General features: G+C 42.6%; 1 protein-coding gene across 1 annotated transcript in view; it reads left to right on the top strand.

Annotated features, from left to right (window-relative positions):
* Nucleotides 1-12,374, top strand: part of tpcn3 (two pore segment channel 3) — a 361,079-nt gene that overhangs the window by 48,375 nt on the left and 300,330 nt on the right. Inside the window, exon 2 of the mRNA XM_084441175.1 lies at nt 11,283-11,365. Coding sequence (XP_084297301.1) covers nt 11,283-11,365 — 83 coding nt within the window. The remainder of the gene's footprint in view (nt 1-11,282; nt 11,366-12,374) is intronic.

Below are 12,374 nucleotides of genomic sequence, written 5' to 3'. Positions count from 1 at the left end.
ACTTACTATAACAGACAACAGTTTTAGGTTCACGAAATACGTATAATTAGTCTGCAAACTAAGCTCGTTTTTAGCTGATTTCGAGTCGGTTTGGGGGCGGGCAGATCGATTAGCATGATTTGGAGTTGGAGAAACACACGTGGACCTACATTGTGACAACTGCCGTGGACAAAACAAGAACAATTTTGTGCTGTGGTACTGTGCTTGGCGGACCATGCACAAGCTTCACCTGAAACCCTACTTCCGGGCACTCCCACAGATTACGAGTTACCAGCACTTCAGGTAATTATCATGCATTAGCTAGTCTATTTAATGAACACATTCTGGTACTATATTATCTATATGGAGTGCCAGTACTGTGGGCAATAGTTTAATGTACTTTATTCCTTCTATTCTATTGCAGTTTTGATGCTGAGAGACCTGGCATGGTTGTGGCCAGAGAACACCGTGATGCACCGGCAGTCGAGTTTCAGCTGCTGCGCAAGCCTGATGTCCTGCCCCCCAGAGAAGGTCTTCTTGTGCAAGCCCCACCCGGACTGGACATGGCCAGACAGACGTATCTCTTTGACAAGATCAGAGAGTTCTGTTCTGATGAGGGACGAGACGTCACATGTCCCCCGCCAAACTCCACAGCAGCTCAGAACAAGACTGTCCGCTTGTAGATTCACTGCAGATCATCAGGACGGACAGCACTGCAGGAGAAAGGCCACAGCCTTTTCCTGTTTGTATACTGAAGCGTTGCTTGTTCTCTTGCACAGACTTGCCCACACTTGAACAGACTGCATTGTCAGAATATTGAATACTGAGCTGAGTACTGTTGTTATTACCTTGAGTATTGAGCTGGGGACTGTTATTACTTTGTTGTACACTTGATCACAATGAACACTATGCACCTTGTCTATACAACAGACCACTGACTGTACACTTTAACACTTAGACTGTTGCCTTTTTTTGTAAACTTTACTACTTATGCTTGTACTTTATATCATGTATGTGACAATAAAGAACGTTACATTTGAACTTCATCTTATATTGTGTTGTGAATGCAGTTGAGAAGAAGATTAATACTGACTCAAAGAGTGTGGGGTCATCAGTGAGAGAGCACCCCACTTGGCAGCCACTCTCAGTTAATACCCCAAGTTGACAGCCACTCTGACAGATAATGACAGATCGTCCAGTGGGGGAGTGGCTGGGGGTGGGGTTACCAGGCTATTGTTCACGCCCATTACCTGGCAGTCAGAGGTGTGAAAATGTTCCTGATCTTTCCAGGAGGATTTCTCAGCTAAGTTGATTTGGCAGTACTAGCATTCAAATAAGCATATCTTCTTCAACTATGTTCAGATTTCAATGTATGAGACCTCATTTGAAAGATTACAATCTGCACTTTCATAATCTGTAAAAAACTGAAAAATGACCTTTGCCTAGTTGAGGACCAAATTACCAGCGGCTGTCACATATGTTCTCTGAATTCTGATGTCTCTGCAAATCTGAAAACAACATGGGAGGGTGACTTAGGAACAGGACTCTGAGGAGGAATAGACATGCATTATAGATCTGGTCCATTCTTCCTCTATCTGTGCAAGGCATGGTGTGCTGCAATGCAAGATCCTCCACAGATCTCACTACACAAATGCTAGGTTAGCCAAGATATTTCGAGGTGCAAGTGACACCTGTTACAGGTGTAATCAGTCACCGGCCAATCTAATTCATACAGTGATGCCAACTTAGCGACTTTGTCGCTAGATTTAGCGACTTTCCAGACCCCCCTGGCGACCTATGTCATGAAAAGCGACTAGCGACAAATCTAGCTACTTTTTCTGGGCATTTGGGGAATTATTGTGTTGACAAGGAAGCAAGCTCAGCTCACAAGTCACGACGATAGAACTTTTATTGTCTTCTCTCCCTTGCTCGCCCACACACACACCACACGCGCTGGGATCCCTTCCGCAACAACCAATCGTATGGTCAGAAACGGCTAGTTTACCTAGATACTGGTGACGTTAGGTTAAGTTGTAATTATGCCCTCTAGGCTATATTATTTTTCCGTTATTCTTTAGGCTTACAGACCTACGTTGTTTAAAATAAAAAAACAAATGTTATACAGCAACAACAACAAAAAAGTTTGTAAATAAGTACATAGTAAATAAATAAAATGTTATGTATATAGCACCCTTTGTAGCACGAGTGCACAGAGTGCTTTACAGTGGGAACATTAAAAAAACAGTCCAATCAGATATATACAAGTGCACTGAATACATTAAAGAAAAAGAGTACACATAAACATACAGTAGTGACATAAAAGAGGTCAGTGTCAGGGGCAATCAGGCAAGCCGAAAGGAGAGAGTGTGGCAGATAGAGACGGTCTGGCACTCAAAGGCTTGTCTGTATAAGTGTGTCTTGAGCTTCCCTTTAAAACTGTCCACAGAAACGGCAGCTCTCAGATCCTGTGGGAGTGCGTTCCACAGTCTAGGAGCCACAGCCCCAAAAGTCCTACACTGTCTGAAACTAGAGAGGATTAGATTCTCTCTAAAAGGCTCGTTTAGAACTTTTAGTGAGACCTGGGGGCCCTTTCTAGATTACATAGACACGCTGTCTGATCTGACAGAAGATGCTGAGTGACTGCTAACCCCCACCGATTCCCCATTTTTGTTATCCGTTTTCTGTTGTTGTTTTTTGTGTGTTGTCTTTTTCTTCCTGTGTATGAATGTGTTCTCCTTTTATGTATGTACTTGTCCATTTTCTGTTTATTATTATAATTATTGCTCTTGTTTCTATGTTTTTTCTGGGTATAAGGTCTGTTGGGCGAGAGTTATCGGGGAGGGATTTTAGGGTGGGTAAGATGACAATGTGGGGGAGGGGGGGGGGTGGTTTGGTTGAGGGTATAGGGCTGTGGTTTGGGGGGGGGGTGATGTTATGTTATGTTATGTTATTTTTATTTATAATGCGCCCCCCAACCAACTGTTACATCAGCCCGGGGCGCAGCCCGGGTACAAAAAGAGACAAACAAAAACAAGGGACTGCAGAGACACAAAATGAAACTACATTTAAGACACAAGACAAGGACATAAATTATAGATCATCTGTAACAAAGAGGTGAGTTTTAAGCTGTGCTCTAAAAGAGTCCAGGGTGGTGGCGGACTTGATGTTCAGAGGAAGTGATGGGATTTATATGTGCGGCTTTTCAGTTTGACAACCCTTTTATATTCCTGTTTTGTATTCTTGCACAAACATTAAGAGTTATATAAATAAATAAAAAACTACAAATTGGTGAAAACATTGTTTTGAGGAGAAATCTGAAATCCCTTAACGCGCCTTTTTGGATGACATTATTGACTAATAGTCTGCTCAGTTGAGTCTGATGATGTGCAAGTCACCTTCGACTCTTTTGTAAAAACATGCAATCACTTTGTAGATAAACACACCCCTTCTAAACAGACTAGGATTAAAGGACAAGAATTGCACCATGGTTTTCTAGTGATCTGTCGACCTTGTTTTAATGATGGGAATTGTGCTGTTTTTAGTATTAACTAAAAACAAACCCTCCAGTTCACTGCCCTTGTCTATTAATGTGGATGATCATGTAATCCAAATTTAGCTTTTCATAAGCACTTCACTGAGGCTGGGCACTTATTTGATAGGTTGTATCCTGGGCTGGCTCCCTTGGATACTGATTCTCGTTGCATTCCCCCTTTGGACCGTGTCTCTCATTTCTCCCTTCAGCCTTGTAGCACCCGATAATGTAATAATTAACTGATAATGTAATAATGCCTGATAATGTAATAAAGGTTTGACTTGACTCAATCGAAAATGTAATAAAACATGATAATGTAATAACAACCAATAATGTAATGACATTTCCTGACTGAATGGAATAAAATTTTTCTGATAATGTAATACCTTATTACATTATTGGTCAAGTTATTACATTATCAGGTGGGTCTTTTTTTCAAAACTGGTAAAGTAATACTTGACTGATTATTACATAAATCTAACAAAAGCAAATTAATAATACTGTTAGGGTACTTTGTGGTATACTTTGGCGTACTTTGTGGTACTTGTGGTGTGTCTTATGATACGTTGCAGTATACTTTGGGTTTTTTCAGGTACTTTGTGGTATACTTTGGGGTACTTTGTTGTATACTTTGTAGTACTTGGGGGTACTTTGTGGTATACTTTGCAGTACTTTGTGGTGTACTTTGGGGTACACAGCAATATTTTGCAGTACCTTGCAGTATACTTTGGGGTACTTTGAGGTACTTTGATATTCATAATCCATAGACCCTAAGTGTTATTTTGATGAGGACAATCTAGATTCATGTTTTATTAAAACTGGCAGCCCTAGTCATTAGTGAGCTGTTGTCATCCATTTTGAATCTCTCCATTGCGTCAGGTATAGTTCTTCAGGTTTGGAAATTTGCCCAGGTGGTCCCGTTGCACAAAGGGGGTGATAGGACGATTGTTATCCATCTTATCCCTATCTGCAGATTACCATGCTTAGCCAAAGTTCTGGAGACCTTGGTAAATAACCAGTTGAAATATTTTCTTTCAAGTCACTCAGTTTTAAGTACTCACCAATCTGGATTCAGAGCTAATCACAGGACCATTTCTGCTGTTACTCTTCTTACTAATGACAATCTCTGCATTAGACAACAGGAAACATTGTGCTGCCCTCTTTGCAGATCTTTCAAAGCATTTGATACAGTCAATCACTACCTGCTTTTAAATAGACTATCTAGTATTGGTTTGGATAGAGATGCATGTGATTGGTTTCAGGACTATGTCGTCAAGGTGTCAGTGTGTGAAATTGGGTAACATTCAATCTGATTTCTTGTCTGTAGCTAAAGGTGTGCCCCATGGCTCAGTGTTGGGTCCTGTCCTTTTCACCATCTATATTAATGATATTGGCCCTCATTTATCAAACTGGCGCAAATTCTATCGCACAAATTATGGTACGACTGCGTCCACTTGTGACCTATCAAACAATCGTATGCCACCAATTCCATCCTACAAATGATCGGGCGTTGATAAATGTGGCGGCTGGAATGAATTGTAATTAGAATATCACGCCCCGATATATTCTGGGTTCAGAGGCCTCGCCCCTAGGGTTCACGACATGGACAAGCGGAATACGACCAAAAAGAGAAACTTCTCTGAGGCTGAAATAGAGGTTTTAACTTTTCAATTGCAGTCTAACCAACTGGTACTATTTGGTAGCCTCAAAATGCGGTATGGAGAGAAATCACTGCTGTGGTGAACAGCGTTTCTGTAGCCAATCGAACTCCAACTGAGGTGTGAATTTTTTATTTATCCTACATCTTTACATGACAGTATGCTATGGCCTATATATGCCTAATATAGTATCATGATTGCTCATGTCCCAATCATTTTACATGAAGGTGAAGAAAAAATTGTCCGATTTGCAACTCGCCACCAAAAAGCGTGTTACAGCGCTTAGGCGCTGCACCATACAGACTGGAGGTGGCCAGGTCGACCCCAGCCTCAAACTGACGCCCACAGAGGAGCGTGTGGCCTCGCTCATCGGGACGCTTCACTTGTGGGCATACCAGGCGGAGGAGACACAGACAAACCACCTGAGGCCGTGTCTGAGAAGGATGATGGTAAGAATTCCAAAAGCCTAGGCTAGCCCACTATCCTTTGCAGCCTGTGTAGACCTAAATAATGACACGGTTGCAATGTGTATTCATTCAATCATTTTTAATTATTTAGAACCCACCTCAGGCCCCAGTGGTGTTCAGCCTTTGACTGGGCAAAGCGGCCAGGAGCCAGTCCCAGAAATTGGCCTGGACCCAGCTGCACAGCAGGCAACCAGGAGTGAGTTCTCCTCTTCCCGGGCTGCCCCACCACGATCGGTTGTGACCGCTGAGATCCTGGAGAAACAGAGAGAGATATGTAGGTCGATGGCGTAGATGAATCGCTCACTGCTAGCCATAAACGACTCTGTAAAAGACGGCTTGAAATGCATAAATGAAACCCTGAGAGAGGGCTTGAACGAGATTAACGAAACCCTGAAATCTCAGAAATACAATGGGCTATTTGAATGTTGTGCATTGTCTGACTTTCTTTAATGGAATAGCTTGCAGTCAAACATGAGTAATAGCCTACATTTAAAAGCGACTGATAAGGTCCTGTCTCCGTCGGATAGCCAAAGCTGGGGCTGCGCTGGGCACGGCTCTTTGGGCATGGGCTCGTCTGGCTGCACGGGGACCTGAAGAGGAACTCTTGTCCTGCGCAATATTGTGCAGAACCGCATAGGCCAGAATGATGCTGCAGACCTTCTCTGGCATGTACAGCCAGTTCCTCCCGTGGATCTCAGACAGAGCCATCTCCCCTTCAGCAACCCAATGTAGCGCTCCACAGTGCCCCGTGTGCGTATGTGCGCACTGTTGTATCTGCGCTCTTGAAGAAATGCATTTTGACGCAGTAGTTGTCATACTCACCGAGGAGACCCTGCAGTGCGCCCTCCTGTAGCCATGTCCCTACGCTGCTATTTTGCAGGATGAAGGAGTCCCCCAAGGCCAACAAAAGGCGTTAATGGCAAACACTTTGGAAATGCCTACTACAGTAGTCCCAGCACACCAAAATCAAGAAGAACACCAAAATTAACCCACTGATCTCCACTGCACAAGTAGAGTAGTGGTCATAGCACTGGACTCTCACCTGGGAGACCAGGGTTCAAGACCTGGTGGGCATGACTTTATGGGACTATACCCCAAAACTCCACATGTTCGTCCTTTCACTCCAACCTTTGTATCCCTTACCTAAATTCCACAAGTAGAGTAGTGGCCAGAGCATTGGACTCCCACGCGGGACATTCTCAGATATTACCATCTACTTACTTCACCACCTAAAGGGAAGTGCATACAGCAGGTAATGACTTTTGTCCAGAAACAGAAGTTGAATTAATTGCAGCAAAATAGCTAACGTTACAGGAATCATCAGTGTAACTGCTTTAGCCACTGACCGCTACCATTAATGTTACAGAAGCTGCTGCTAGTTGTTGTGAGCTCATGAGCTAACTGGCTATCGCACTCTTATTGTGCTGGATTAGCATTGGAAGCATTGGAACTGTTGTGTCCAGGCGACAAGACCTATCTTAATTTATCAGACATTATTTCATGTAATTTCATATCACAGCTATTTCAGTGGCATGACTAGCTTCCGTCCTACCAGTCCTGAACAGAAACAAGCCAGCCACGCACACAAGCCAGGCAGGACCTGGCTTGGTTTTCATGATGCTCCCTATACCTGGAATACTTTACAACAGACTCTAAAGCTTGAGGTACTTCCTTCAGTCACAGAGTTTAAATCCATGGCTCTTGACATTTGTACTTAGACATGTAACCGTTTTTAATAATAATAATAATAATTTTAATAATAATAATAATAATTATTGTATATTGCATTTGTTCTGTTGTGTGAACTCATCAACACTTTAAATGAGGGAAACCTCAGTGATTTACGAGTATAAATAAAGGTTTGAAATGAAATGAGACGGGTACGTACATACTGTACATGCATACATACATACATGAAGGCTGCCTCGTGTGATTTAGTTTGTTTGAGAACTTTCTTTTGTACAACTTTGGCCTTCGCTTTGTCTTCTGAAGTTGTACAATCTTCCAGGTTCTCACTTGGCTCAACAAGAGCATGACCTTCCCAAGGCTCTCACTTGGCTCAACAAAAACATCACCTTCCCTTGGTATCTATGGTTGTGTGATGATGGTGTTTTATGAATGATGAAGATGTATGGACACACAAGGACGGCCGCCCTGTATTCCCAAATATCTTGTTGTCCTACAGTATCTTGCTCACGTGCAAAATGGCACGTGATCAAAGGAGTATTGTAACTGCTTGTTCAAGAGTCTGGTGGATACACAAATTTGGCTTGGTGCAAAACCCCCCCCCCAAAAAAAACAGTCGCTTACATGCAGGCTGCCACCCCCCTTTATCACCCTAAAAGTAGAGCTTAATCAGAATGGTTTTGTGGGTAATTTGTACATAGACTATTTTACCACCCCAAATGTTGAGTATAACCACAATTGTTTTGTGGGTCATTGTCTATCACTCCGTAAAAGACAGTTCTGAGCTGTCACTCAGTAAGAGACAGGCTGTAGTTTCAAGGGCCTAGTAAAACAAGTCATCCTAACATTAGGTCTAGTATGAGGAAGCATTTTAAATCTATCTCCAAAGCAGACACACGTATATGAGCCTTTTCCTAAATCTGGTTTAAGTTGTGCTCTTAAAACTGAAAAATAGTTCTCATGCAAAATACTCAAATCAAATGCATCAAATTTAGGTAACTTTCTATAAAGGTCATGTTTATAATGCATCATAAGCACATTAGTAACACATTATAATGCACTTATAAGCCTTTGTAAAGCTATTTATACATTTTATAGTCATGCATGACATTTATGTTTAAAGTCCCAGTTAACCAAAATCAGAGATTTGCTTGAAAACACATTCTATGTGTTAGTGATGCATTGCTGATAACATGTAAAAATGGGATGAACCATGTGTAGTACTGAATTGTGAAGTTAGACCAGTTTTGTGTTTTTGACCAGTTTTGATTTCTGGATTTTCTGGGCGGGCTTAAAACGGTACCGGATGACGTAGAGTGGTGTTCTTAGCATATCCCCGCCCTAACACTATATAAAGCTAGAACGGATTTGAATCTTCGGTTCTCCTGCTCAATCTTGAGTCTAGAATTAGCTAGTTTTTCTTAGTTAGCAATGCCTATGCATAAAACTAAACGAAAATGCATCCTTCCTGGATGCCAGCAGGAATGGGATGATAAGGTCTCCTTCTTTCACTCCCGAGTAAAGCTGAAATGAGAAGCAAATGGTTAGCATTTTTGAAGAGCCATGGTGTTACAGAGTCTGTCACCGCTAGCGCCCGCCTCTGCAGCAAACATTTCACTCCCGAAAGCTTCTGCAATTATAATATGAGGCTTTTGGGTTTCACGGACTCACGACTGGTCCTGGTGAATTCGGCGGAGCCAACCATCTCCCTCCCCGGCCTCCATTCTCCTCCTGTCGCATCAACCTTTGGTGCCGACACCGCTGCCTTGTGTGCTTATAGCTAATTAATGTTATAACGTTAGCTAGGTAACGTAAGCAATAGGAAAATACACTGCTACGTTAATCTACAAAATGTGTCTTGACATTTATGTGGTAATGTCAGCTATGATGAATTATATGTAATCTTAGGAGGAATTATAGCTAACATTAGCTATGTAGCTTGTTGCAGATGGGAGTGTGTATACAGCCTTAGTCTAGCTAACATAGCTAGCAGCACCGACCAGGCGACCACCCACCAAATAACGTTACGGATGATATATTATGACTATAAGCGTTAACTATACAGAAACTGCCTGCCATATTTGTGGCACCTGATGTGCTGTGCGTATGGGTTCACCGGTAATGGTTACAATATATTTCTCCAGCGGGAGACCGGGAGGCGGGAGCGAGGGGGATGGTTAGGTAGACCAGCTGCAGCTGGAGAAAGACGCACCCTCTCCCAGTGAAGCGGTGCTCGGCGGCTACTGGCTGAACATTCCAGTTCTGTTGGATATGTTGCGGGAAAGTTGAAGCCGAGTGCTCTTATTCTCACACATAACATTTCCAACGAGAGTGGATGAGTCTGTCCCGATTATCAACTTCGGTAGTGTACGCTTCTTCGTGCTATCAGTGCTGTTCAAGCCAGTGACTAAAAGGTACATTTTAAACAACTTTTTCCATTGATCCCAAGGGACGACAGGATCGCCTGGGAGGGATAGGAATGGGTCCGGAGGTGGCAGTGAGAAAATAGGGACAGACTCATACATTCCTCGTTGCATGTTTTTGTATTTTGCATCTAAGGGCAGTAACACTGGCGCGTTGGTATAGAGTAGCTACAGTTTTACCTGTGTTGTTTGTCAGGAGGTAGGTTAGGAGGAAGCATCTGTGTGTTTGACTCATTAGACAAGTGTAATTTCAACTCCTCTCTGTTTTCACAAAGCTGTGCCTTCCTACCACAAAAGAGACGGCGTGCCAGTGTGACAATATGCAGACCAGAGAACGGTACTATTTGACAGGTTCTTCCCTCCACACCCCCTCCCCACGCAATTGGGTGTGGCTTCGGTGCCTTCAGCAGACACGCCCCCACAGTCTCAGACCAGAGAATGCTGCTGATTTGTAACCGATTTTGAAGCCTTATTTTATATACTTGGCAACATTTTTAATCACTCAGATTTGGCTGGGCGGTTAATGACATGTTTTCCTGTGGTGTGTGAAGCTCATAACAAAAATTTTAACTGGGTTAACCTGGACTTTAAGTCATAGTTCTCACATGGCAGGTAGCTCAAAGAAAGTTCAAGCACAGGGGGATGAAGAATAACAATGCTAATTGAATACTCAGGCATTGTGCTGACATGATTTTTTTAAATGACATTTTTAGTTTGTAGCTGTTACTGTTACTTTCTTCATCTTATCATCTCTTCATCTGACCAGTCTTTTGTGTGCTTCCTTATCAATCAGTCCCACCTGTGTTTAATCCAATCAATTAATTAAATCAGTGAATCCATGCTCAGTCCAGAGTTCCACAACTCATTCCCATCACAGTAGGTGGGCCTACTAATGTTCATGCAGGATTCCTATGGTGTAAAGATCTAGCTGTGACATTTATACATTTTTAGGTCAAACTGCCACCTTCTCACTTAGCTCAACAAGAACATGATCTTCCCTTGGTGTCTATGGTTGTGAGTTCAAGCCCTGGGTGATGCAGAATAAACATGCTAATGCCTACTCGGGCATTGTACTGTTTGGATTTCAGACATGATTTTTATTTAAAAAAAAATATATTTAAGAAGTTTTAAATAATTATAGTCTGGGCAGAGACCCTCATGTATTTGTCATTTGTCTCCTCCCTCTTCTTCCTCAAAATGCCTGGCCCCGATTCAGTGCTGCACAGAAGCTGTCATTGCCACTTCAGTTTTTTAGGCTTGATAAGTTAAATCATATATTGTGTCTAAATAATTTATCTTTGCCCTTTGACTGTTAATTGCCCTTAAAGTGCAGTGGGCTTTTAATTGATTCTGAACATCTGAATGTTTTGAAGGCAACCTTAGTGCTGCTGTGGATGTGTTTGGATAATTTCTTCCTTTTGCATATTCATGTTTTTGAATGCTCGGCCACTGACACCATGAAGCTCCTGCATTCAAATGTGCATGAAAATGCATGTTCCCCCTACTGACCGTGGCGGTGGTGATGGTGTCATTACAGGACTTCGACCTTGCCGCTGTCTACGTTTCGGATGCTCAGTACAACAGGAACATCTTTTTTGACACAACACCTCAGGCTGTGAGGTAGGGATGCTGGCCTTTGCTGCTACATGTTGGAATTTCAGATCAGCCCCCGACCAACCCTGGCATCAAGGGGGCATTAAATCCTGAAGCTTCTGATGGCAACACAGGATCCTCCCTCTTAAGCACCTATTGTATGTTTATGCCTACATTAAATGCAATTATTTTAAGTTGCTAAAAGCTTACTTAGCTTTTATTTAGCTTACAGCTAAATTACTGTAATATAATGTATCTAGCAGCTCCATACTGCCTTGTGAAGGGGGCCTGTTGAATCCTGTCCACGTCAGATCAGTGAGGTGTGGAATGATCCATTTACGTTTCACTGAAAAGCATTCACCAAATTCACATTCACAAACTCACATTCTTGCAAATATTGTATATCTTCTCATGGGACAACCCTATTTAAATGAGACATTGATATAACTTAAAGTAGTGGGTGTACAGCTTGTAAAGCAGTACAGATTTACTGTCCTCTGAAGATAACCCAGCACACAGCCATTAATGTCCACACAGCTGGTAACAAAAGCGAGTACATCTCACAGTGAAAATGTCCAAATTGTGCCCAATTGTGCCATTTTCCCTGCCTGGTGTCATGTGACTCATTAGTGTTAAAATGTTTCAGGTGTGAATGGGGAGCAGGGCTGTTCAATTTGGTGTTTTCTCTCTCATAATGGTCACTGGACGTTCAACATGGCGCCTCATGGCAAAGAACTCTGAGGATCTGAAAAAAGGAATTGTTGCTCTTCATAAAGATGGCCTAGGCTATAGGAAGATTGCCAACTCCCTGAAACTGTGCCAAGACATACAGTGGTTACAGAACACAAGTGTCCAAGATGCATACAGCGGTTTACCAGGACATGTTCTACTCGGAACAGGCCTCGCCATGGTCGACCAAAAAAGCTGAGTCCACGTGTTGAGCGTCGTATCCAGAGGTTGGCTGCAAAAAAAACAGACGTATGAATGCTGCCAGCATTGCTGCAGAGGTTGAAGAAGTGGGGGGTCAGCCTGTCCA

This window comes from Borostomias antarcticus, assembly GCF_949987555.1.
Source record: "Borostomias antarcticus genome assembly, chromosome: 7".
Classification (NCBI taxonomy): Eukaryota; Metazoa; Chordata; class Actinopteri; order Stomiiformes; family Stomiidae; genus Borostomias; species Borostomias antarcticus.
Note: the sequence above shows the minus strand (reverse complement) of the source record. Positions and strands in the feature narration are given on the sequence as shown.